Source organism: Colias eurytheme, chromosome 25 (assembly GCF_061535395.1).
Source record: "Colias eurytheme isolate Ceu_HAF_F1 chromosome 25, ilColEury1 Martin Lab GWU primary, whole genome shotgun sequence".
In the NCBI taxonomy this organism is placed as follows: domain Eukaryota; kingdom Metazoa; phylum Arthropoda; class Insecta; order Lepidoptera; family Pieridae; genus Colias; species Colias eurytheme.
Window position 1 is genome coordinate 2451972 of NC_143004.1, and position 27477 is coordinate 2479448.

The 27477-nt window shown below is 33.0% G+C and overlaps 2 protein-coding genes across 2 annotated transcripts; one reads left to right on the plus strand and one right to left on the minus strand.

Annotated features, from left to right (window-relative positions):
- Window positions 1-10923: 10923 nt before the first annotated feature.
- Window positions 10924-23821, minus strand: LOC149897484 (uncharacterized). Its single transcript, XM_090116114.1, has 8 exons — window positions 23557-23821; window positions 22730-22925; window positions 17041-17143; window positions 15277-15450; window positions 14643-14792; window positions 14061-14151; window positions 12403-12532; window positions 10924-11305 (listed from the first exon to the last, which is right to left on the minus strand). The coding sequence occupies exons 1-8, from the start codon at window positions 23819-23821 to the stop codon at window positions 10924-10926; spliced, it is 1491 nt and encodes a 496-aa protein (XP_089972240.1).
- A 989-nt stretch (window positions 23822-24810) lies between these two features.
- Window positions 24811-26454, plus strand: LOC149897485 (uncharacterized). The gene is made up of 3 exons (XM_090116513.1): window positions 24811-24880; window positions 25795-25925; window positions 26209-26454. The coding sequence occupies exons 1-3, from the start codon at window positions 24811-24813 to the stop codon at window positions 26452-26454; spliced, it is 447 nt and encodes a 148-aa protein (XP_089972639.1).
- The last annotated feature ends 1023 nt before the right edge of the window (window positions 26455-27477 follow it).

Sequence of the window (27477 nt, forward strand, 5' to 3'; positions counted from 1 at the left end):
CTCATACAACTTATTTTACTAAGTAACTTTTATTAGGTACTTTTTTTGTTGGTAAAATATTAAAAAAATAGATATAACTATATTTTACCAAACTCTAACATAAATAATTATTTTTAATGACTAACATTTCCCTTCGACTCCACAGATCCCCTGTGCCGAATTTCCAAGGCTGTCAGGCGAAGAAAGCTCGGAAAGCGACAGTGGAATCCACAGGCGCCTGCGCAGCCTCGGGGCATTTCTCTATGATTGTTGTGAACTTGAATACAGTCACATTTATAGGGAAAAAATTGTTTTTTTTAATGCAATGAATCGATCTTAAAAACTATGAGTTTTTTTTTATACTAATTGGAAGGATAGGAATTATATTTATTACGAATCAAAATAATATCAAATTATACTTACTTACAGTACTTAAGTAGGTAAATTTTTTGTGATATTTATGTTTTTTCAAAGTATACCAAACAAATGAAATAACAATAATATAGACTATACCTTTTTACGTTTCTTTAGGCATGGCTATGTAAATGGAATATCTTATTTATTTATTTATGCTTTATTGTACATACATACCAGGGCAAACAAACTTAGACTATAATTTTATACAATAATAACACATATAATATCTTCAAGATTAAAAAAAAATGTAGTAAGTACTAAGCTACCTTCAAATTTTACTTTTAACACATTCGAAACCAGAGTTTTAAGCTTGTCAGTCTATAATAAGATCCTTAATGATCACTTTCACTGACATTTTATAAATGACTATCATTAGAGAAGCCTTACTAGAAACCTGTTTATCCTTTGATCTTTATCTCATCAAAAACAGCACCACTGTTTGAGGCTTTTGTACAAAAATTATAAAAAAATGGGTAAATTAGTGCTTTTTTTCGTTATTTATTAATATAATCAATAATTAACACGAATATTTTAATAGGACAAGATTTTTTGTTTTGTTTCTCTATTTGTAACAGAACCTTAAAAAATAATAAGCTACTTTTGATTATTTGTTTACTCATACAAAATGCATTTTTAATTAAAGAGACAATAATTTTTATTCATGCGAAGCCAGTTCGAACTAGTCTATCTTTATTTATTATAACTTTATCAGTACCTAGTGACTAGATTATAAAAATATTCCAGCTTCAATAGTTTACATTGACCTTAAATTGTAATTGTTACATAATATATCCACAATATTTATAATAAAATTTGTTATTAAAACTAAATTATTACGAATCCTGTGCTTATAAAATTTTCCTAAAAGTTTACCGAATAAATCGCGTTTTAAACCCGTCAAATTGTAAACAGTGCAAGGGTGAAAGCTACTAATCCAGTTTGAGCCTGTTTCCCAAAACTGCATGGACAATGTCAATGCAGGTCAGCGACGGGTACAATCGACTGATGAAATGAGTTCTATGAAATAAAATATTTTTTTAATAGATCTAGTGTAGATATTATATCAGTTATGAAACGCTAAATGTGTTGCTAAGCGCAAATCTCGAGAACAGCTGAACCGATTAAGTTAATTCTTCATCACTACATAGTATAAAACAAAGTCACTTTCTCTGTCCCTATGTTCTTTTGTATGCTTAAATCTTTCAAACTACGCAACGGATGTTGATGCGGTTTTTTTAATAGATAGAGTGATTCAAGAGGAACGTTTTAGTATATAATTTATTAGGTTTAAGTCAAAGCGGGCGAAGCTGCGGGCGGTAATCTAGTTTTTTATAATGTTCCTTGAAGTACCAGGATGGTTCTTATTGAGAGAAAACGTAAACATGTACCACGGCCACGGGCGAAGCCGGGGCGGATTGCTAGTAAATAATAAAAATACATCTTCCGTTTTACATAATATTATATTTTTATACATGATGAGTTTTGTGTCACTTAGTTCGTTTTTAGGATGTAATTTTTCTGTATACATATTTTCTTCTTATTCTTTCCTATCTGTATTACACTTTAATCACGATATATTTTATAAATTCGAATGAGGTTCCTTCTTAAATTTATCAAGTTAATCAATATTATTTCGTATCCTATTTACAATTTATTTATCTATTCTTATAAACATTACCGCTGACTGTACTCACCACGTGCAAGGCCGGGTCACTGACCGTAGCGCCTCCACTGAACTATCCTAAAAGCCTTATCTAGAGCTTTTGAGCTTTCAAGTCTTTAACACCCTAAAGATATACTTAATTTAATGTGACTATTTTTAATAAGTAGGTATTCTACTTTGTATAAGTATACGATATTATTGTCTATGTATTATATTCGTAGTTTGACCGCCTCCTTGGTACAGTGGTTGACGCGTGAGCGTAGAACCGAGGGGTCCTGGGTTCGATTCCCGGTGGAGACGAAGAAAAAAAAAATGTCTCGGTCTGGCAGGACACAGAAGGCTGATCACCTACTTGTCCCTAAAGAAAATCGATCAGTGAAACAGATGTATGAATAATGCATCTGCCCCTTACCCCACTACGGGGACACGGGACTTCACTTTTTTATTATATTCGTAGTTACCTACTGCGTTAAAAAAGCTCTATCTATAATGATGAATTCTAGCTGAAAGATAGATATTATATCCTACTAGTTAAACTATAATACAAAATCAAAATGTTTGTTTTAAAATTTTCTACACATTCAGTTATTGGATATTTTTATTTAGATGCATTTTTTGAGTATATTTTAAAGGAAAAAGAGGAAGTTGTCTGAATTCCTTATTAACAGTTTTCAATAACATAATAGATATCCTGGAAACTAATAATTACTTACATATAAAAGTCCCATTCATAAAATAATCAGGTGCAAATGACGAATTTACAAAGAAACATTGCAATTTGCTGACTCTACTTCTGCGAAAGGTCATTGTTGGTGGTCTGCTGACGGTACTAATTCGGTACCCATTGAATTTTAATTATACGGACCTTTTTCATACAATATTCCTTTCCTATATAGATAGTATTTAAGGAATTTAATTACAATATATTATATTATATATATTATATCGGAAAATCTCTCTCTTTCTTTTATTCCTATACTAGCTTACCGCCCGCGGCTTCGCCCGCTTTGTCTAAAACCTAATAAATTATATACTTGAACCTTCCTCTTGAATCTCTTTCTATTAACAAAAAAAACCGCATCAAAGTCTATTTCGTAGTATGTATACAAAGGGACATAGGGACAGAGAAAGCGACTTTGTTTTATACTATAAATCCTCTCTCTTGTTTATACACAAAAATTGCTGTTAAAATAAATGAAATCTGGCACGGAAATAGATTATTGTACCTAGCGAATATGAACCCTCTATTTATTTTAAAAGAAAGTTTTCGAACTCTTTGACAAACACAAAAATATATTGACTAATATAACAAAAGTTGCAAGTGAATTGGGATCTTAACAAGCAATGACCTCTCATTACATTGTTAAAATTATGCTACAGTTTCTAATAAATCGATCACTTGTTAAAAAGTGGTGTTACAAATAAGTACCTACTTTCAAATATAAGTTAAAAAAAACTACTATGTACTTAAGTATTTTCCTATAGACCTCTTCTTCTTACAAGAAAAGATATAAAAACATCAGCTTATTTCAAGAGCATACCTTTCTCTTCTATCTTCGATAGAAGAGAATATCTGTCACGTTCACGTAAGTAGAAAGCATTGCACCGAAATGGATGAAACATTACAGGTAATAGTCGGCCCCCGTATATTTCAGCCCCCGGCTTCGCCCGCGTTTTCAAAGAAAACCCAGCATAGTTCCGGTTCCTGTGGGATTTCCGGGATAAAAAGAAGTAGCATGTCTTATTCTGGGTCTTCAGCTACCTACCTACCAAAGGAGGATGGCCACATATGACCTGAATGCGAACATTAATCATCGGTGTATCAAAAAATAGTAATTTATGCGTGCTTTCACTAACGGGGTCTAACTTATTTTTTTCGGGCCGGGAAAATGTTATGTATTATTAATAAATAAACTCAAATTCATAACATTGTTTGAACGCATCCAAACGTCTTTCATTTTTACCTGTGTCATGCGTTTCGTTTTCACAGCGCAGCGGGAGTTAATTAGCGATTACGTTTAAAAAAATACTAGAATAATAATATGTATTTCTTTGTTTTATTTCACCTATCATATTTAATAGCAAAAACAGTAAGAAAGATATAATTTATAGATTTAAAAAATATTTTTTGCCATAAATACATTTAATAATATACCTAAAATATGTAAAACGGAACGTATTTTTTACCGGCATAATAGACACAAGTCACAAAGGTTAGATGACACATGACATGACTGACGCGTAGCTGAAAAACATGATTTTGTTTATTATTTGTGTTGTATTGTCTTATATATCAATCAAATAAATAACATAGGCTACGTCGTCCACCCTTAGAATTTAGTTATGGCTGTAGGTATAACTCTAAACCATATTCATTATATGTATACGTAGCCATAACCTCAAAAATGGCAAATTATGTAAAAATTCTAAGCTCCACCACTTTCAAATAATATATTTGCAATGTGGGATTGCTAAGGGTGGTTAGGCGAACCATTTAAGCCCTATATTAATCATGGTCGCGACATTTCATAGTCAGGTCTTGGTATGTATGGGCAGTGGCCGATGTCCTTTAATTGTAATCGGTTCAGTAATATTTGCGTGAAAGAGTTACAAACATTCATCTTTCCATCCTGACAAACTTTCGTATTTATAACATTAGAAGGACTTAATTTATCCGTGGTTTAAATCGCGTGGCTCTGCAAGTTTAGTTTTAATTTCAAGAACATAACTAAAACTAATTAAAATTTATTTTACAAAAATGCAGTCAAGTTCTTTACATAATAGATGATTATTTATAAAACTATATTAACACGAAAAAGAAAACTAGAATGACATAATAATTAATGTATTTCGTAATTATTGACCGTGACAAAGAGATTCAGTTGTTTCGCCGAGAAATGGATACACGTCATTGTCACGTAATAAATAGGCTAAGAGCTGAATAACATTTATTGAAAGTTTTATTTCAATAGTTACTTACTTCTTTGAAATGAATCTCTTAACTCACTAAATCTTATAATATAAGAGCCCACGACGGCCAGACTTTCCTTTCTTTCGGAAAGTTGAAAGTTTCTCTGTATATGTCTCCGATACAGATAAGAACGACTAGCGATTATCAAGTCTGGGTTGTGGTTACTTTGGCAGGAAACAGGTAGTAAGGGTGTATAAAATTGTACCTAACTTTCATTATAGTTTAAAAGCTAAATTTTATATATGTTACTTGGGGACCTATAAAAAGACATTACCTTAAGAGCCAGACAGTTTTCATGGTTCTTACATCTAGCCAGACACATTTAAAAAATACCTAACATATCATCAAATTCACATAACTACCTAAAAGCGTAACAAATATGAAATAACCCACTAAAAACATTAGTTAACTATAATTATTAAAAAAATAAAAGTATAATATATAAGTAATAAAGTTATTACTTATCTTTTACTTAGACTTATGTTGATGGAATTTCACGTATCCCGATGACTTTTTTATTGTGTCATCGAGATACGTGAAATTTCATCAACATAAACCCCCGTAAAAGATAAGTAATAACTTTATTACTTATATATTATACTTTTATTTTTTTAATAATTATAGTTAACTAATGTTTTTAGTGGGTTATTTCATATTTGTTACGCTTTTAGGTAGTTATGTGAATTTGATGATATGTTAGTTATTTTTTAAATGTGTCTGGCTAGATGTAAGAACCATGAAAACTGTCTGGCTCTTAAGGTAATGTCTTTTTATAGGTCCCCAAGTAACATATATAAAATTTAGCTTTTAAACTATAATGAAAGTTAGGTACTATTTTATACACCTTCACTACCTGTTTCCTGCCAAAGTAACCACAACCCAAACTTGATAGTCGCTGGTCGTTCTTATCTGTATCGGAGACATATACAGAGAAACTTTCAACTTTCCGAAAGAAAGGAAAGTCTGGCCGTCGTGGGCTCTTGATCTATTAACTCTACAGTAGACGCGTACCTAAAAGTGACGTGTGAGGTCGCGCGCAAGGGTATACCATTTGCATGGCATTTGCATAGCATTTGCATGGCATCTGCATGTCGTCTGCATGGCATCTGCATGGCATCTGCACGGCATCTGCATGGTTACTGCATGGCATCTGCATGGCCATTAGATTTTTAGAAATTTGTAATTTTGTATCACTGTACTCGTGTAGACCACGCGACTACTGTAGAGTTAAAGATTCTTAACATGAAGAAATCTAAAAGAGTAAATAAATTATTTTAAATTATTGAATTCTGAAAGTGAATGGCGTTTTGGAAATAAATTAAAAAGGATACTTCTAGAAAAATAAAAATCCTAAGCTTTAGAAGTTTCTTACTTTACATGGAATCTTTTGTTGAATATTTTTATCGTTTATAATGTACTGCAGTAGCGTTTTGACGACAAAATAAAAAAAAATCTAGTTAGTGGTATTAGTACTTATTTTTTTGCCTCAATATACTGAATAAACGGCTACTACGGGTAATCTACTTGTGGATCACAATAAAAATGATGCGCAATCAATCAAGCTCTATCAATTAACGAAAACACATCAAAATTTGATCAGCATCTCTTACGCTACCAGCAGCAATCAGATAGCCATAAAAAGGCATTGCTACAGGGTGTTATATAAGTCGCGATTGTCGAGCAACTTCATAACTAGACCGGAACGTAGCTTAATATACAGGGTGTTAGAGAAATTTTCATTTATTATTGTGTGCAATTGCGCGTGCAGTGCTGATTTTAAAATGCATTAAATGTGCTATTGAATATTATAATAGACGAAGAAATTAAATAACAGCACACGTAAATTATTATTGGGTATTTAACGTTCTCTGTTTATGATAATTTTGAACAATTGTTTTTTAAATTTTCTTTTATGTGTATAGTTACCGTTACGTACTATAGATAAACATTTAAATAATGCATTTCGAGCAGTAGAAATATGCATTGGTCAAATCTTTAAAAAAACTTTCATATAGATAATATAGACCTATTCTAATTCAGAAAAGTATTCGTCAACGTACAAACAGATGTAATTATTTCAATAAAACATACTTATCTATATATAACTTTTCTTTATTTTTAATATTTAAGAACACCCTGTACACAAGCTATCTCAGATCGCAACCAGTTTTACGCAAGAGCGTGCAAAATGGCCCCGCGATCACTTCCTCCAGTTCGCTTTATGTCACTGCCCCACTTGCCCCCAATTTTGCCAATAAGATAATTTATTGCTCCGCTAGGTTTGCTGATTTTTTACCGTGTTAGTGGAGTGAGTAAAGTCACTTGGTTCTTATACAGGGTGTAGCAATTTGCTTTATTTAATAAACTTTATTTAATAAATGATTTGATAAATGCCGTTGTCCTGACCAAGGATCGATGACACTAATAATAATGAAATAATTGTTTTTTTTCTTTTATAATAACTAAGCTTATCATTAATAATCAAGAAAATTATTATATTCTTTATTTTAATATTTAACCATCACAGTAAGAAATTATTATTTTCTCACTACCATGTACTTATACTTATACTTGTACTACTTATTAAGTATTTCTATTTTATAATATTAAATCAATCGTGCGGTCTAAAGACTTATGTAATGTATTTCTTTATGTTTGTCCACCATTATTTATGTAAGGATAAACTATTAACTTACATAATAACTTTGGTTTCCGTCATCAGGATCGGCCATATTTTTGACACGTGAGATGTTTCCTAAGAAAATAATATAATACCGTAAAAATTTTCTACTTCTAAATAAGGATGTCCTAGCAAAAGGTTTACCGGGTCAGCTAGTTAACAATAATTACTATTCCATACTTTTTACGAAGTTCCCACTTCAATAAAAATCATATACGCATGCAGTTTATTGACCTTATCATATTATAATCAGTCAATGCATTTTTTATCGTGCACTGATCTTGCAGTTTTTCCTGAAGCGCAATGATACAGTTTGCATTGCAAATATTCTGATATCACGTGCAAATATCCCGTTACTTGTAATGTAGGAACTCTAGACAGAAAAGAAAATGTCTAGTTATTTTTTTAGGCGAAACTTCTATAAGCGCATTGAGAGTAAAATTTTAAGGTCGCATCCTGGCAATACCATCACGTCATGGAGTAAGGTGACTATTTCGGTATCTTTGAATCTTGCCAATTGATACTTAGAGTCCTTAGAGATATCTGTGTTAATTGATACTCAGAGGTTTTATAATCAACTAGCGGTCCGCCCCGGCTTCGACCGTGGTAGGTACATATTTCGCAATAAAAAGTAGCCTATGTCCTTTCTCGGGTATCAAAATATCTCCATACCAAATTTCATGCAAATTGGTTCAGTAGTTTAGGCGTGATTGAGTAACAGACAGACAGACAGAGTTATACTTTCGCATTTATAATATGTATTAGTATAGATTTGTAAAATTGTTTAAAATCTTAACAGATTTATGAACTATCAAATAGATCATAATATAACTAGACTAAAAAAGACTAATAATATGTAAGAATGATTAAATTTAAATTGATGCCTATAGTGGCTATAGTTGTTTCTTAAGTTAACAAAATATGTATGTTCTGTGGAAAAGATCTCCTTAAATGTATCAATAAATTTTAAAGTAATTTTTTAATATGATGATATAATAATATATATAATTTTTATATATTATCCATTCGCATATACTCTAATTCAAAATATTTTCAGTATATTGAAAGTAGTTTCTTTTGAACAAAACCTTTTAAAATGTCAAATCTATAACTTTACCCGCTACATAAAACTGCATAGGCGTATTTGCAAAACATACACAGAAATTATGTTATCTTTTTATAACTCCTTATATTTTTATATGATAAGGTTTGTATGCAATCTGACATGCACATAGCCTATATACGTATTATTTTAATAGGTACAAGGCAGTACAAGGTAAAGATCCGAATTTAATAATCTACAGATAAAAATGAATTATATTTTGATTAAATGTTGTTTTTTTATAAATAAGGAGTTCTTGAGTTTTCATTCAAGTCGATTTTTAAAATTCTTTTCCAAGAAATATCTTTACCGGGTACGGAGTAACATACCTACGGTTTTTTTTATTTTCATTCAATCCGAGCAAGTGTAATATAATTTAGAAATGCATTTTACGATTTTTAGGACTAAATTAAAAGCTTATCACTCGTTGCTTATCACTAATGTCAATTAGATAATAATATTATTAGCTCCTACACTAAGAAAACCAAGGAAAACCTGTGATGTGACGGTCCTTGACGAAAAATATTAATAAAATAACATTTAATTTTGTTTATTTTTGAGGTTTATGCAATGAAAAAGATGATTTTCTAAAAGATGCTAGTTGGGAATCAGCCTTGTTAAGTTTCATAGAATTAAAGAAGGATAGAAAGAGAAATGATGCAGCATTATTACTACCTAGTACAGAATCTCAGCTGTTATCTATAATATAAAAATGAATCGCAAAATGTGTTGGTAAGCGCATAACTCGAGAACGGGTGCACCGATTTCGATAATTCTTTTTTTATTATATTCCTTGAAGTACCGGGATGGTTCTTATGTAGAGAAAACATAAATATGTACCACGGGCGAAGCCGGGGCGGACCGCTAGTACTGTATAATTGCTATCCTTCGTTCCCAGGCATTAGCGAAATAACCTTTATTTTGTGCATTATGTATGGAAAAAATCCTGCTATTACATATTAAGTGATGAAGTATTTATACCAAACCATGACAGAATAATAATTAATGTTTTTCTTTGATGTCAAGTGAAATCATCCATGTGGTGTCCAGAATATTAGAAAATTACAAAAATAAACGTTAATTAAGAAATGCGCCATCTCTTATCATTTAGTGAAAACTGCTAAAACAATGACATTTGTTTCGGTTTCGAATTAACAATTATAGATGGCGCTGTATCAAATAAAAAAAATATATCCGGATAAAAATATCTGATTCTTAACATTATTTTATCGGCATTATTTTACGAAAATGAATAATTATCATTTGGTTATTCTATTCAATTAAATTATGCATTTTATTTAACGCATAGAAGATATAGAATTTATAACAAAATTACTAATTCTTAAAAGTGACATCTAACGGCGAATAGAGAAAACAAGTAAACGTTTATATAAACTTTTCATTTTATGTATCTAAATATAGATATCCTTATAATTTCATAGACGGCGTTATTTTAAAAAGTAATTTATTGAAACTGGTGCCCGCTGTTTCTCGCGTTTTAAAAATTAAAATCTTAGGTTTTAATAAAAGTTAAATAAATGAAACCATGGTTGTTTTCCAAATAATTTTTATTTATTGTTTTCAATCAATAATCAAGGAATCTGTTGGCTTATACATTTAACAAAAATAAAATAATTTAAAATAATTAAATTCTTATTTTACAATATGCAACTACCAATACCTTTAGGCAATAATATCTTAGAGCATTAAAATAATATGGATGCAGTTATTAAATAAGTATGAACGTGGTCTTATGTTTTATACTTTTTTTTAACTTTTTTTAGATAGGTAAATAGTTGTATAGGTCGGGTCATGTAAAAAGAACGCTGCGCATTGGCGATTTATTGGTCTATTTGGTGTTATGAGGTGGTATAAGAATAAAAAATATGTAGTTGCGTAGCCACGACTTGAGAGCCTACTTCAACAAAAAAATAAGCAGCAAATAACTTTCGTGCTAAACTCGATACATGCCAAAACACACCCCATCACTTTCATCCAGCGTTCTTTTTACATGATTCGCGTTATAACTATAGATATTAGATACATAAACATTCACGCTTTACACTGGTTAAAATATAATAATTGTATAATATGCTTATGACGAAGTTCCTTTATTTACTAATATAAGCAATCAGAGCTTCTATCGCTTCATCGCTATCCATACTCAAACTCTTTTCTCTATTTTCATACACACTACCTTCATCAAACATAACCTCTTTCATAGCTAATGTACGTAACAAAACCTCTGCTTCATTCTGTTCATCCGTCTCTAGAATTCTATCATTAATTAAATTAGATAAATTAACTTCATCCATAGTTTTATCATCCATAATAGAATCTGGTTCTATGTCCGCCCTGCGGTAGTTCTTTCGTATGTTGAAACCGGCTTCTCGAAGCTTCTTCTTGGCTAGATCTAAAAAGGTGGGTGACTGTAGCGTTTCTCGCAGCCAACTCTTGATTTTGTTTTTCTTGTCTTCTACACGGGCTTTGAATCTGAAATATATAGTTTTCATGTTATGATAGAATTTATGGCAAATAAATGTGCAGCAAAAACTTTTTTGAGACGTATATTTTTACAAGAGCTTATGATTAGTATTTTGTAAAATTAAACCCACTACATAAATACCTATACTAAGTACCTATATATGTAGGTACACACTGTGGCAATATTGCAATATAAGCCAATATGAAATAAAAAGATTACGAAAGAACTTGCTCTTGCTCTAGCTCTATGTTCGTTTGATCTTGCACCGAGATACGTTTTTTTTCGTAACACCGAATTTAGTTTTCATAGCCTCTTCCTATACATAAGAAATAACAAGTTTCCCTCAAAATACACATCTTTATACAATGTCTATTAAGGTATAGTAACAGTTGGCACGCAAATAAACAATTTAATTTCGATCATTGCATCGCTCCTGCGGTTTGCAATGCATCACGACTTACCCACAAATGGAAGCGATTTGCTATTATGTAAGCCCAATAGACTGGAATCTTTGGAACAATGTTCGATAATAATAGCAAGGCTATGGTGAGGGGTTGAGGGCTTATAATAAGCTAGAAATACTAAATAGGTTATTATTTGAAAATACCTACTTAATAACTCAGGCCCCGGAATCACAGACACAATAGAAAATCTATTGTGACGTGGACCGATCGGGCCGTTCGGGGCACAATGGGTTAATCATAAAATATGACATTATAAATACCTAGGTACTTGAAAAACCAAAGCATATGTATTTTTTTCCATTTTTGTGAACAAAGTGGCAACCGAATTATTATAACATTTTTTTTCAAGTAGATAATAATACTCCTTGTTTTAAGAGTTTATTAGTATTTTAAAATATTTATATTACCTAGTTACTTACCTACATATTTTAGTATTTTTAACAATCAGTCATTTCTAAAATATATGCCAAACTGCCAATAATATATCTAGCAGGAATCAAAATTCTTACACAGATATTATATTCAGCAATTTCTCTTCTTCATTCCGTACAATAATTAATGTAAATTGTAATACTATGCTATTTTGGAATACCTTTTTAGTTTAACCTAGACACATCCTTCTAGAACAATCTAGAACTTACTTCTGCAACTCCCGTTCCCTTTGCCGCGCTTTTTCAATCTTCGCCTTCAGTTCTGGCACGGTGTGAGCCTCATTAGCTGTCACTGTTTCTTCCACCCACTCTGTTATTTCTGTTACACGGCTGTAGACACCTGTATTGGGATCATAGTTATTTTCTTTTCATAATATTGTTAATTCATAATTTTAACAAAATGTTTATTTATTAATAATTAGAGGTGAGTATAATTTTAAATAGTTTGGAAAATCCAAAAGTGCACGCCTCATAATTTTTTTTAATAATTATTTATTAATTATTATTTTTGTTTATTTAATAACAATTAAACCACATCGAATCAGACCCTGAAAAATAAAAGGGTTCTATTCCTGAGCATACTCAAGCGTAAGAGAAAAAAAAGACTCGATTAGTAAAGTATTTCGGTCGCTATCGTGTTAACAAGAAAATCCTCCGCACATACAGACACACGGACGTCCAAGACAGAACTTTTTTAAACTGTTTTTTAACTAGTTTAAATAACAAAAATGACATCAAAAATATCATGAATGTTAAAAATAGTGTTTTTTCTTAATATGTGTGTATATGTATTATCTTACAAGTGCAATGTATGATACATAAAGACATTTTAAGTTTGAAAAATCAGATGTTTTGCGCGAAGTGACAGTAGTACCCACCTCAACGCTTCGCTTATGAGGCGTGCAATACTCTGTGATAGTTTTCTTATTTAACTGATTAATTTTTTCTCGAACACCACTGAATACGAGTTTTCATTTATACATAATACGATCACGAAATAATGCTCTTGCTCTAGCTCGTTTGTTTGATGTAAATGTACCATAAAATTGTGTCTAAATAATATGAAGAGTATGTTTGTGTACAGTGTATCTAATAATGTAATGTAAAATTAATGTTTATCTGTGTGTTAGGTCTAATTTTTGGTTGTGAGATTTGAGTCATAATTGCTGGATTTAAAGATTGCTTATTGTCTTTTAATTCTTCAGCATTCGTATGAGAACAAAGTTAAAAAAATCGTGTTTTACATACCTATAATAATACTATGGTGTAAGGACAGAATTTTATAGGTAAGTATTTAATCTTATACAATAGGGAAATTATTGTGAATTTATTTATTTGATTAAAATATCCACCAAAAACTATATGTATGGAAATCATTCTTTCCCTACTGAATATTGTTACCTCGTTCACTTTAATATTATGCATTCAAATGAATTATTCATAGTAAATATTCGAATTTGATTGCAACGAATCTGTAAATATGACGGTTTCATTGTATGAAAACTACAAAATTTATGTTCAATTTAGATATCAATACGATCTTATTTAAATGCAATTTATGAATATATATAATATAATAATGGTTATATTAATAATATTATGTAATTATGATGGTTATATTCATATATGTTGCCGTCATCTGGTTTCATCTACTATTTGACTAGCGTGTTCATTGAATGACGATATTTAATAGAATGACTAAAGTACATCTCGTCATGTTGTTTATTATACAACGTTGTACATCTTGACTGAACGTCATTTTCGCAGGTGTTCTTTGCCCATGGCGACGACATTCATTTTTAATGTATTACCCTCCTCATATAATTTTGAACAAACAAACAAACAGTTATACAATTGTATATATTTACCTGGCGACCGTGGGTCACCGCACTGTTTGCCGCCAAACGAAACGATTCCCAAGAGGACTCCATCACGCACAGCTGGCCCGCCGGAGTCGTGCTGAAAATATCATTTTATTAGCTGTTGATTTTAATTATTATTTCATTTAATATACTATTATATATTTATCTTACATGAGTTTATTTGGTTCGGTTAAATACATACGCTAAATCTCAGATTCACAACTGGTTCGATACGTAAAAATTGTGTTGGTTAGTCCACGAAGGCCAGAGGATATTTAGGTATGATAACATCACGGTAAAAACAATAGTATAGGAGCGGAGTACCAATGAAAAATATTGTAAAAGCAGCAAAAGCCTGTGCTTAGTCTGAGTTACTTGTTTAAAAAGTAATGTTAACTTTAAGTTCTTGTTTTAAGTCTATGTGTGAAGGATTTATTTCTGCTTTTCAGCCTATGATTCAATCATGAAAAATAAATTCCTTAGGTCTTAGGCAGTCCAGTATTGAGTTACAATAATGCCGTGATTTTGCCCGTATATGTCAAGTAAGGGATAATAGATTTTCTAATGAAAAAATAGTCCAAAACTCACATTACAAGCATCTTTTCCGCCAGTCGCATACCCGGCGCAGAGCATTCTCTTAGTAATATAGAATCTGTAGGCCTTCTGACATTGGTCGAGTTGCATCACCGGGACGGGCACGAAGCGGATACGATCCGGGATGTGGCCAAAGCCCGATTCCTGGATAGAATTAATGAAGGAATAATTATTGTACAAGTATAAAAGAACAAATATATGAAGTAATAAAGAAAGAAAGCATTTAAAATTGTAGATCGTAGAGGGTGGCCTTATCGCTAGAAGTGATATATGCAACCTAGATGAAAAATTGGAATGTTGATGAATTTCAAATCAAAAATATATTTTTAATTAGCTATCACGATTTGAACATACATACATTCTAAAGTTTAAAATAGTTTAGGGCGGTTCATTATCGAGCTGTTTCTACGACCATGCATGATGTTTCATGTTAGATTTTAATTCAAACTTCAAATGCACTTTTTTTGTTACCTAAAATGCTCTCCTTTTGTTTTTTATTTCCAGAAGATTCTAATAATAAATATAAAAAGCTATAGAAATATGCGAAAAAAACTACGTACCAACACAGTAAGTAATTTATTTCAAAGCAATACTAGTACAGTATTATATTATCTGTGGCAATACTAACATCAGTACTTCCCCAGCCAGTGACTATAAGTAGATCATTGGATTTAACAACATAGTCTCTTGAGGGTAGATTCAGAACTGCTATATTTCTGCCAATCGGCATAGGTCGGTCCAAGCGAAGCAGGGTGAAATCGTAATCTGCATTGCCTGGTGAATAGTCCTTTGGGAAAAATGCCTGGAAATTTTAATCAAGTATATCTATACTAATATATCTTTATCTTTACTAATATTATAAAGAGGAAAGGTTTGTAATTATGTATGTATGTATGGTTTTCACGCATAAACTACTGGACCGATTTCAAAAATTCTATCACCATTTCTTCACTGAGCAACATAGGCTATATTGCATTTTCAAAAAAATTAGAGATCTTTACCAAAAATGCAATAATGTAACCCAAGGTGTAAAAAAATCCTTAATAAAAATTCTATCATCGCGTGCGCTGAGGAATCTATTCCTTGAATTACGAGGATGGTTCTTATGAAAAAAAACGTAAACATGTAGATACCACGGGCGAAGCCGGGGCGGAGCGCTTGTTATTCTTATATTATGAAGAAGCTGTTTTGATAAGATCCTTCCTTACAAGACCGACTCGGCTGGAAAGCTATGAGTTCTAACAAAAAAATGTTGTGTGGTTTCATACCTACTCGGCAGCCGCGATACACGCGACATGCGCTACACAGACCAAAAAGTTTGAGACGATGTAATAAAAGTTTCACTTTAAAACTTTTAACTTCTGCGTGTATTTAAGTACTATTTTTGAACAATTTTTCAATAATTACATGTAAAAATTAGTAATTATTTTGGTTTTGTACTAATGAATAGCCTTTATAAATAATAGAACTTGGTTAAATAATTGCAATAATAATATAATAATTATTCCAAAGAATGAATGAAAATGAAAGTGTTGGAAAGTGTGAATATTTTTAGCTATTCCTGAGATAAGCGTTTTCTACCAAAAATCTAATCAGCTTTAACAACACTATAGATTCGATTTGTTATCTTCATTAAATTATTATTATCAAAAATTTACGGAAAGAAAAACGCCCCAAATTTTAATTTTATCATCATTGTGATCAATTTTTCAGCCATAGAACAAGCGCTGTCAAAACTTCTTGACAGCCACTCATTCAAAATTCAATGGATCCGGTAATTAGCGAAGAAATCAAGAACTTTGTCTTGGATCTAACCTTCAAAGGTACAATAAAGGAAGCCCTAATAATCATATCGTAAAAATGTATAGTCTTATAATCGTATAATTTTGCAGTTTTTTTATCACAGTAAAGTATATATTATTGATGAATGCATTTAAAGAATGATGTTATCTACTGTGGGTCTATACTCAAAGACTTAGACAATTTTTATTAATTTGGTATAATAAATAACCCTTGAACATTGGAATTTATCATTGAATTGAAATTAGTTTTAGTTAATTAGAATAGAAAAATTCGATCAATAGGCAGGATTCGAACCCGCGTCCTTCGCAAATCATCATCATTTCAATATAAAACTAACTTTCATTTTCAAGTTACATTATGAAAAATATAACAATATTTGTTGGATGTATGTTTTTTTTAATGCAGGTGCTGTATCACACAAAACAGCTAAAAATTATGTTTGTCTTCATTCCTCAAACCTAATAAATGTATTATACGATTAACGACATCTAAAAAATATTTTATCCACTCACCTAGATTTTCAGATGCAAAATGGCGACTACATTTATATTTCATAATATGACATATTTTATAATATATCGTTCCTTACCTTATTGACTCTGGCCTGGTAACCACCTCGATTGTGGAACGAACTGCCTGCCCTGATGATGAAAGGCTGCAGCTTCTTCTTATCACTATCACTATCAAATGCTCTGAAACAGTTTTATTATGATTATTTCATTTATATAATGTGAAGGTATATCTATCATGTTATATCAACAAAATATGAATAGAATCTCGAGGTTAAGCAACGGTTGGCACAGTCATAAATTGGATGGGTGACCCATTCTATTTCGGCTTCTTACTAAATCCTTTTCGTAGTACTTAACTGTTATTTTTCTTGTGTATTTTTGAAACTTATCGATTTTTACTGTGAATAAATTCTAATTCTATACTATTCTAAAATAATGCAGAAATTGATTTTTTGTGTGTCTTTCTTACACATTGCAACGGGGCGATTTTATGGTATGATTTTTTATGTCTGGTCATACAGGCTACTTTTTATTACCAAGAAAATTTATATACCTATTCAACACGCGAGCGAAGCCGAAGGTAATTGCTAGTTCTTTAAAATGTAAAGGATACTTCATTTGTATTCAATTGAATTCACAATGAAAATTGTGGAATGTGTATTTTAGCTCGAATGAAGTTTTCAACAAACTTGAACATAAATAGCCTCCCAATTACATATTCATAATGTTCTACAACGATATTGTTTCTTTGTAAAATAACGTAATATAATTTAGGTGGTACGTAAAGCTGGCGATGAAAAATTAGCGAAATTAAAAAAAAACAACACCAGAATTTGTTGCTTATTTGTTGCTAATTAGTTGCTATAATGACGATTTTGTTGCTCAACCCGTTCGCTGAAAATCAGCAACAGTTCTAGCTTAACGTTAAGGTAGCGTGCAGAAATCGGAAAAAGGGATGGATCGTTGCAAAAATGCAGATGAATTTGTTGCTAATTTGTTGCTGCATAAAAACAGTGAAAATTTTGAATTTTTTTCATTGGCGCCAAAAATAACACTGGCCACGTCAACTTAATTGTCGATTTTCGGTAGTGAAACATAAAAAAAAATTTGTTGCTCCTCACATCGTTCACTGGCACAGTGTACAGAGCCAGCAACAAAATAGAAACCGGAAGTAGAGTTAATTTTGAAACCGGTTTGCTAGAAAATCGTCCACGCCAGCTTAACTGTCGATTTTCGGTAGTGAAACATAAAAAAAAAATTTGTTGCTCCTCACATCGTTCACTGGCACAGTGTACAGAGCCAGCAACAAAATAGAAACCGGAAGTAGAGTTAATTTTGAAACCGGTTTGCTAGAAAATCGTCCACGCCAGCTTAACTGTCGATTTTCGGTAGTGAAACATAAAATAAAAATTTGTTGCTCCTCACATCGTTCACTGGCACAGTGTACAGAGCCAGCAACAAAATAGAAACCGGAAGTAGAGTTAATTTTGAAACCGGTTTGCGAGAAAATCGTCCACGCCAGCTTAACTGTCGATTTTCGGTAGTGAAACATAAAAAAAAAATTTGTTGCTCCTCACATCGTTCACCGGCACAGTGTACAGAGCCAGCAACAAAATAGAAACCGGAAGTAGAGTTAATTTTGAAACCGGTTTGCTAGAAAATCGTCCACGCCAGCTTAACTGTCGATTTTCGGTAGTGAAACATAAAAAAAAATTTGTTGCTCCTCACATCGTTCACCGGCACAGTGTACAGAGCCAGCAACAAAATAGAAACCGGAAGTAGAGTTAATTTTGAAACCGGTTTGCTAGAAAATCGTCCACGCCAGCTTAACTGTCGATTTTCGGTAGTGAAACATAAAAAAAAATTTGTTGCTCCTCACATCGTTCACCGGCACAGTGTACAAAGCCAGCAACAAAATAGAAACCGGAAGTAGAGTTAATTTTGAAACCGGTTTGCTAGAAAATCGTCCACGCCAGCTTAACTGTCGATTTTCGGGAGTGAAACATAAAAAAAAAATTTGTTGCTCCTCACATCGTTCACTGACACAGTGTACAGAGCCAGCAACAAAATAGAAACCGGAGGTAGAGTTAATTTTGAAACCGGTTTGCTAGAAAATCGTCCACGCCAGCTTAACTGTCGATTTTCGGTAGTGAAACATAAAAAAAAATTTGTTGCTCCTCACATCGTTCACTGGCACAGTGTACAGAGCCAGCAACAAAATAGAAACCGGAGGTAGAGTTAATTTTGAAACCGGTTTGCTAGAAAATCGTCCACGCCAGCTTAACTGTCGATTTTCGGTAGTGAAACATAAAAAAAAAATTTTTTGCTCCTCACATCGTTCACTTGCACAGTGTACTTACAGAGCCAGCAACAAAATAGAAACCGGAAGTAGAGTTAATTTTGATACCGGTTTGCTAGAAAATCGTCCACGCCAGCTTAACTGTCGATTTTCGGTAGTGAAACATAAAAAAAAATTTGTTGCTCCTCACATCGTTCACCGGCACAGTGTACAGAGTAGTGTTAATCTACTTCCGGTTTCTATTTTGTTGCTGGCTCTGTACACTGTGCCAGTGAACGATGTGAGGAGCAACAAATTTTTTTTTTATGTTTCAGTACCGAAAATCGACAGTTAAGCTGGCGTGGATGATTTTCTAGCAAACCGGTTTCAAAATTATCTCTACCTCCGGTTTCTATTTTGTTGCTGGCTCTGTACACTGTGCCGGTGAACGATGTGAGGAGCAACAAATTTTTTTCTTATGTTTCACTACCGAAAATCGACAGTTAAGCTGGCGTGGACGATTTTCTAGCAAACCGGTCTCAAAATTAACTCTACTTCCGGTTTCTATTTTGTTGCTGGCTCTGTACACTGTGCCGGTGAACGATGTGAGGAGCAACAAATTTTTTTTTTATGTTTCACTACCGAAAATCGACTGTTAAGCTGGCGTGGACGATTTTCTAGCAAACCGGTTACAAAATTAACTCTACTTCCGGTTTCTATTTTGTTGCTGGCTCTATACACTGTGCCGGTGAACGATGTGAGGAGCAACAAATTTTTTTTTTATGTTTCACTACCGAAAATCGACAGTTAAGCTGGCGTGGACGATTTTCTAGCAAACCGGTTTCAAAATTAACTCTACTTCCGGTTTCTATTTTGTTGCTGGCTCTGTACACTGTGCCAGTGAACGATGTGAGGAGCAACAAATTTTTTTTTTATGTTTCACTACCGAAAATCGACAGTTAAGCTGGCGTGGACGATTTTCTAGCAAACCGGTTTCAAAATTAACTCTACTTCCGGTTTCTATTTTGTTGCTGGCTCTGTACACTGTGCCGGTGAACGATGTGAGGAGCAACAAATTTTTTTTTTATGTTTCACTACCGAAAATCGACAGTTAAGCTGGCGTGGACGATTTTCTAGCAAACCGGTTACAAAATTAACTCTACTTCCGGTTTCTATTTTGTTGCTGGCTCTATAGACTGTGCCGGTGAACGATGTGAGGAGCAACAAATTTTTTTTTTATGTTTCACTACCGAAAATCGACAGTTAATCTGGCGTGGACGATTTTCTAGCAAACCGGTTTCAAAATTAACTCTACTTCCGGTTTCTATTTTGTTGCTGGCTCTGTACACTGTGCCAGTGAACGATGTGAGGAGCAACAAATTTTTTTTTTATGTTTCACTACCGAAAATCGACAGTTAAGCTGGCGTGGACGATTTTCTAGCAAACCGGTTTCAAAATTAACTCTACTTCCGGTTTCTATTTTGTTGCTGGCTCTGTACACTGTGCCAGTGAACGATGTGAGGAGCAACAAATTTTTTTTTATGTTTCACTACCGAAAATCGACAATTAAGCTGGCGTGGACGATTTTCTAGCAAACTGGTTTCAAAATTAACTCTACTTCCGGTTTCTATTTTGTTGCTGGCTCTGTACACCGTGCCGGTGAACGATGTGAGGAGCAACAAATTTTTTTTTTTTGTTTCACTACCGAAAATCGACAGTTAAGCTGGCGTGGACGATTTTCTAGCAAACCGGTTTCAAAATTAACTCTACTTCCGGTTTCTATTTTGTTGCTGGCTCTGTACACTGTGCCAGTGAACGATGTGAGGAGCAACAAATTTTTTTTTTATGTTTCACTACCGAAAATCGACAGTTAAGCTGGCGTGGACGATTTTCTAGCAAACCGGTTACAAAATTAACTCTACTTCCGGTTTCTATTTTGTTGCTGGCTCTATACACTGTGCCGGTGAACGATGTGAGGAGCAACAAATTTTTTTTTTATGTTTCACTACCGAAAATCGACAGTTAAGCTGGCGTGGACGATTTTCTAGCAAACCGGTTTCAAAATTAACTCTACTTCCGGTTTCTATTTTGTTGCTGGCTCTGTACACTGTGCCAGTGAACGATGTGAGGAGCAACAAATTTTTTTTTATGTTTCACTACCGAAAATCGACAATTAAGCTGGCGTGGACGATTTTCTAGCAAACTGGTTTCAAAATTAACTCTACTTCCGGTTTCTATTTTGTTGCTGGCTCTGTACACCGTGCCGGTGAACGATGTGAGGAGCAACAAATTTTTTTTTTATGTTTCACTACCGAAAATCGACAGTTAAGCTGGCGTGGACGATTTTCTAGCAAACCGGTTTCAAAATTAACTCTACTTCCGGTTTCTATTTTGTTGCTGGCTCTGTACACTGTGCCAGTGAACGATGTGAGGAGCAACAAATTTTTTTTTTATGTTTCACTACCCAAAATCGACAGTTAAGCTGGCGTGGACGATTTTCTAGCAAACCGGTTTCAAAATTAACTCTACTTCCGGTTTCTATTTTGTTGCTGGCTCTGTACACTGTGGCAGTGAACGATGTGAGGAGCAACAAATTTTTTTTTATGTTTCACTACCGAAAATCGACAATTAAGTTGACGTGGCCAGTGTTATTTTTGGCGCCAATGAAAAAAATTCAAAATTTTCACTGTTTTTATGCAGCAACAAATTAGCAACAAATTCATCTGCATTTTTGCAACGATCCATCCCTTTTTCCGATTTCTGCACGCTACCTTAACGTTAAGCTAGAACTGTTGCTGATTTTCAGCGAACGGGGTTGAGCAACAAAATCGTCATTATAGCAACTAATTAGCAACAAATAAGCAACAAATTCTGGTGTTGTTTTTTTTTAATTTCGCTAATTTTTCATCGCCAGCTTTACGTACCTTAATTTAGGGCCGATTTTTCAATGCTTGGAAAACTTATTCGTCGAATACTACCATTACCATACTACCATTTTAAAAACGTATTCTAATTGCCCGTACTTGACATTTTAAGTGACATTTTATATCTTTAATTAAGTGATGACCTTATATATTTATGTATTTTCTCTATCTATTAGTACGTATTATACATATTTATTTATTTTTTATCTTTTTTATTGCTTCAGTGCTTCAGTATACACCACCTACCTGTATTCGTTGTTTTTGTCATTGCTTTCCTTGGTTCGGTTACCTGGAAGAGATGGCTCTGTAGCCATAAGGTCGCCCATTGTGCAATTTATGTGTATTCTATTTTATGTAATGTCTGTAATTTGGTGTGTACAATAAAGTTCTCATTCATTCATTCATTCATTCATTTTAATATTATCGTGTAATAAAAACTTTATTGGGCGGATAAGTTTTATCCAATTCGATACTAATTGAGGTGACAATCACAAAAAAAATACTAGTGGGATTGAGAGACTGCGCTTCCTTGAAGTAAATTGTAAACACACAAACATAACTCACGATTCCATACAATGTCCAGCTGTTAACACCCACTGCTCATCGATGATCGATCCTCCGCACCAATGCTTGCCATTCCTGGATATAGCCACATTGTAAGGATACATGCATATGCTCGTCTCCATGCCGCCCACTATGCGCCGCACGGCATATGCTCGGAATGCCCATGCTAGATGCTCGTTGTTTGATTCTGGGAATACTGGAATATGGCCTTGTATGAGAATTTCGTAGCATGTGATTATGGTACAGAAAATGTCGTTGTTATTTTTCATCTACACTAATATTATAAAGCGGAAGAGTTTGTTTGTTTGAACGCGCTAATCTCAGGAACTACTACTGGTCCGATTTGAAAAATTCTTTCGATGTTAGATGGCCCATTTATTGAGGAAGGATTATTAATTATTATCATCACGCTAAGACCAACAGAAGCGGAGCAATGCGGGTGAAACCGCGGAGCACAGCTAGTGCTTGATATGGTAACAAAGATAATTTGGAAGTGTGTGTTAAAAGCAAAATTTAAAAAGGAAAAATAAAAATGTGTTTCCAAAATAATGTCAGTTGGATTTCTGTTCTTAGTTGTTTATTCTGGTTAACCAATGCAGAGAGATATAAAGCCAACGGATTCACAGAATCTTATTGGCTTTTTGACGTGAAACTGGCGCGTTAAGAGAAAACTTTCAAGGTCGCATCATGGCAATACCGTCACGTCATGGATTGATAGATAGAAGGTAGAAGGCGTTGAATTTGGTATCTTTTAATCCTACCAAAGAAGTTTTACGGACACGTGTGCTCAGCAATGAAATCTATGAAATAAGTCTAGTTATAAGAACGTAATGTATTACCCGGATCCATTCTTTCATCGAACGTTATTCTAAATCTAGTAGACGTATTATCATTCTTGAATCTATACTTTTCTTCCAAATAAACTTTAATCTCATCATCTTCATTCTTTTCTTTTTCATAATCAACATCACTATTATATTTTACTTCATCTCTATCGAACGAATCATCCATTTCAACAACATGTAGACTTGTAACCAAATCAAAAGCAAATATAATTAAAATTATTTTAGAAGATTCAATTTCGAATTTCATTTTTATCTTTGGATTAAAAACATTTTGCGTCCTTCCTCTAGAACGTGTCGGGTACAATAAAAACTTTTATGTTTATTTGACGAGCGCATTTTATTGTTAGTGTAGATGGGTTTTTCGAGTACTGTTTTATTTTATATTGAATGGAAATTTGATTTGGGATGCGATGTTAATGCGAAATGTTTATCGGTTTCTATTCTTTAACGGTAAGCACGGGTTGTGTTTGAGTTTCGAGTTTAGTGTTGGAAATTATCCGAACGTTTATCGAGATTTATGCCACCTTTCCATCTGCATGAAAACTTGCGCAAGAAATGTCCGACACTCTGTCTGACAGCAACTTGCAAGTCTACTTGCAGGTGGAAACGCGGAATTAGACTTGCAAGCTACTGTCAGACAGACTGTCGGACATTTCTTGCGGAAGTTTTCTTGCAGATGGACAGGCGGCCTTATGCTTGATGAAATTAATGTGTGGAAATGCTTTATCGTACACAAGTAAAATTTGAATATTCAATTATATTATTATTTATTACAAGAAAAAGCTAAAAGTGATGTCTCCGAACAAAATTTATATTACTTATATCAGTTTGCCAAACAATTGTTTTGTTCCCCAGAAAATGTTGTTTTTCGCTAATGAATATTATCTAGCATTGTGTTGTTGGCAACGGTTGCTTTAGGTAATCTTCTTTCAATTATCTCGTAAAACATATTTAAACATTACAGTATCTTAAAGTTATTTACAACTTGTTTTTAAATTGAATCGTTCATTTCAGGTGTTTTAACTTATACTCAAAGAAAAACACAGGAGGAAATATCCTATGCAGGATTTCTTCAAATAAAATATAAAAAAGTTAGATGACATACTTCTATAAATTTTACGTCTAGCTATAATAAATGGCAATTTGTGGTGACATTGTCTTATCTACAGCAAGCAGTACAGATTTGTATCATTGTTTTTGGGAAATGATTTTTACAAAATATAAAATGGAGACAAGATGACCAGTTCTGCTGCCGTGCTTTTGGCTCTAGCATTGATAATACATGAACTAACACTTCTATACAATGGTACATATTTAAATAAATATCTTTATTTCTTTCAGTGCTAAAAACTTATATATCATTATCTAATTCTATTAATAACTAGTTGTGCCCTGCGGTTTTACCCACAGTGCTCTACTCCTGTTGGTCTTAGCGTGATGATATATAGCCTATAGCCTTCCTAGATAAATGGGATAATAAAATATCTAACACGGAAATAATTTTTCAAATCGGACCAGTAGTTCCTGAGATCCCGTTCAAACAAACAAACAAACTCTTCAGCTTTATAATATTAGTATACAGATATGATAATCAACTAACGCTATGTAAAAACAGGACGTGAAGATATTATTTCAGACCATAATCACAGCTCCTAGTTGTGAGCTTCATATAATAGCGACAAATTTTTACTCATTTTCAAAATACCTCTGGTTTTACGATACGAATATTTAGTCATAGAAATTAAGCTTTTGAAATTCCAAAATTAGGCAACGTGTAGCTAAATCGTAGTCCTCAGCAGAGCTTTTCTGTTGCCACTACGGGTTCCAAGGGTCAAGCCTGTAACAAGATCACTCAACTTTTTTAACTCTTGGCCATTTTTTACAATGTTTACTACGACTAAAGCAGTTGTAATGTGTATAATCACTACATAGTAATACCACAGTATAAATATAGTGGTAATACAAATTACAAAGACGCTTCCCGCTATCAGTCTTTCAGTACCTGTTCATGAGTTTTTAAAGTACGGAATGAATTTGGATGCGAGGTTTTTAATAGATAGAGTAGTTCTTGGTGAAGGTTTAAGTATATAATATGTTAAGTTTTAGATGAAACTACCGAAGGCGTAGAACTAGTCAGCCATACATGAAAAATCACTGCACATTTTAGTCTCATACTTTCACTGTATATTCAAGTAAAAGTTACATTTATATCTTTTACAGTAAACCTGCTAGCTGGCGAACACTCCACATCGAAGCTGGTCTTCCTGCTGAGTATCTGTCTTATCCTGGAGAAAATACACGTGTTTCCAATTTATAAAGTCACGTTCAACCCCATCCGATATATACTTGAGGTATATGTTCTCCTAGTATGTGAATATAAGTGTATTTAATAAACATAATAATTAATAATATGTCCTCCCAAGTATTTACTATTTATAGCGATGTTATTTGTTTTCCTTTTTTGTCTGAGATTAAAAAAAGGATTTACATTTGTTTCAAAATAATATCAGACCTACTGCGTTAGAGAGTTTTTATGTTCAAAACCCATTTAAAACTTTTATTCTAATATCACGAAGAATTTCAATGTAGAGCTACTTGTAAAATTTTCACCCTAATAGAACAGAATATTCACAGATTGTCATCTCCGTAATCGTTCTGGAATCTTCCATTTTATATGTATGGCAGCCGTTAGAAAATTACGTGCTCCTGAATGCCGATGATATCCTGGTACAATTGTATGAAGACGAGACGTTCGCTTGGATAGTGTGTCCCTTGTGCTGTGGTAATAAGGACGTTGCTGTTTTTGCGCGCCTGGTACTCAAGGCTTTCAGTTTTAGTATTTTGTTAGCGGTTGGTTTTGTTACTAAATTAAATATTTGAATTTATTTTGTATCTTTGTTTTATTTTTAGAAATATAACTTATTAATCTTAAAAATGTAAAATTTAAATAAAAACATTTCACACTTTTCACCAGCATAAAAAGTATAAAAAAAGAACTGTTGCATGTGTTCAATAATTGAAACTACCGTAAACGTGTACAAAACAAAAATATTTTTTAAAACTAAGCTACGTTACAAAAGCATTCCTAAACGATTCCATATTATTTTTAAACGTTTAACCTTCCGCACGCCATTATAGACCTTAACATAACAAAAAACAATCGCTAAACATTTTACATAATGTTATAATTATTTCGTGACTTCAGCGCAAAACTTACTGCGTGAAATCTATATCTATACTTAATAATATAAAGCTGAAGAGTTTGTTTGTTTGAACGCGCTAATCTCAGGAACTACTGGTCCGATTTGAAAATTTCTTTCTGTGTCTTGTTTCCTCAATAAATGGGCTATCTAAATAGCCCATTTATTGAGGAAGGCTAAAGGCTATATATCATCACGCTAAGACCAACAGGAGCGGCGCCAGGCGGGTGAAACCGCGGCACGCAGCTAGTTTTACATAATGTTGTAATTATTTCGTGACTTGAACGCAAACTTACTACTAGTCCAGGAGGAATCGGCGCATGAGTACCGAAAACTATTCCACCTCAATTTTTTTACGTGATCCTCTTCAAATTGCCCTACTGATGATATAAATGCATGTTGCCATGGGGCAACCCGGTGCCATATTGTTTAAACCGAAATTGTTTAAACAATTGCAAGGAATTGTTATTTTTCAACCGGACAAATTTTTTTTATATTTTTTATCGAAATACCAATAAAAAAGGTCCAATTACTTTTCACGATAAAGTTAATATTTTCAAAGATATGAATTTTTTAAGGTTTGAAAAATCTCAAATTTGGGTACTTTCGACCCATGAAAAATATATTTAAAAAAAAAATAATATATAAGTAATATTTTTTTTTCAATTCTCTATACAATAGTTAATAATATTGTTAATAGAGA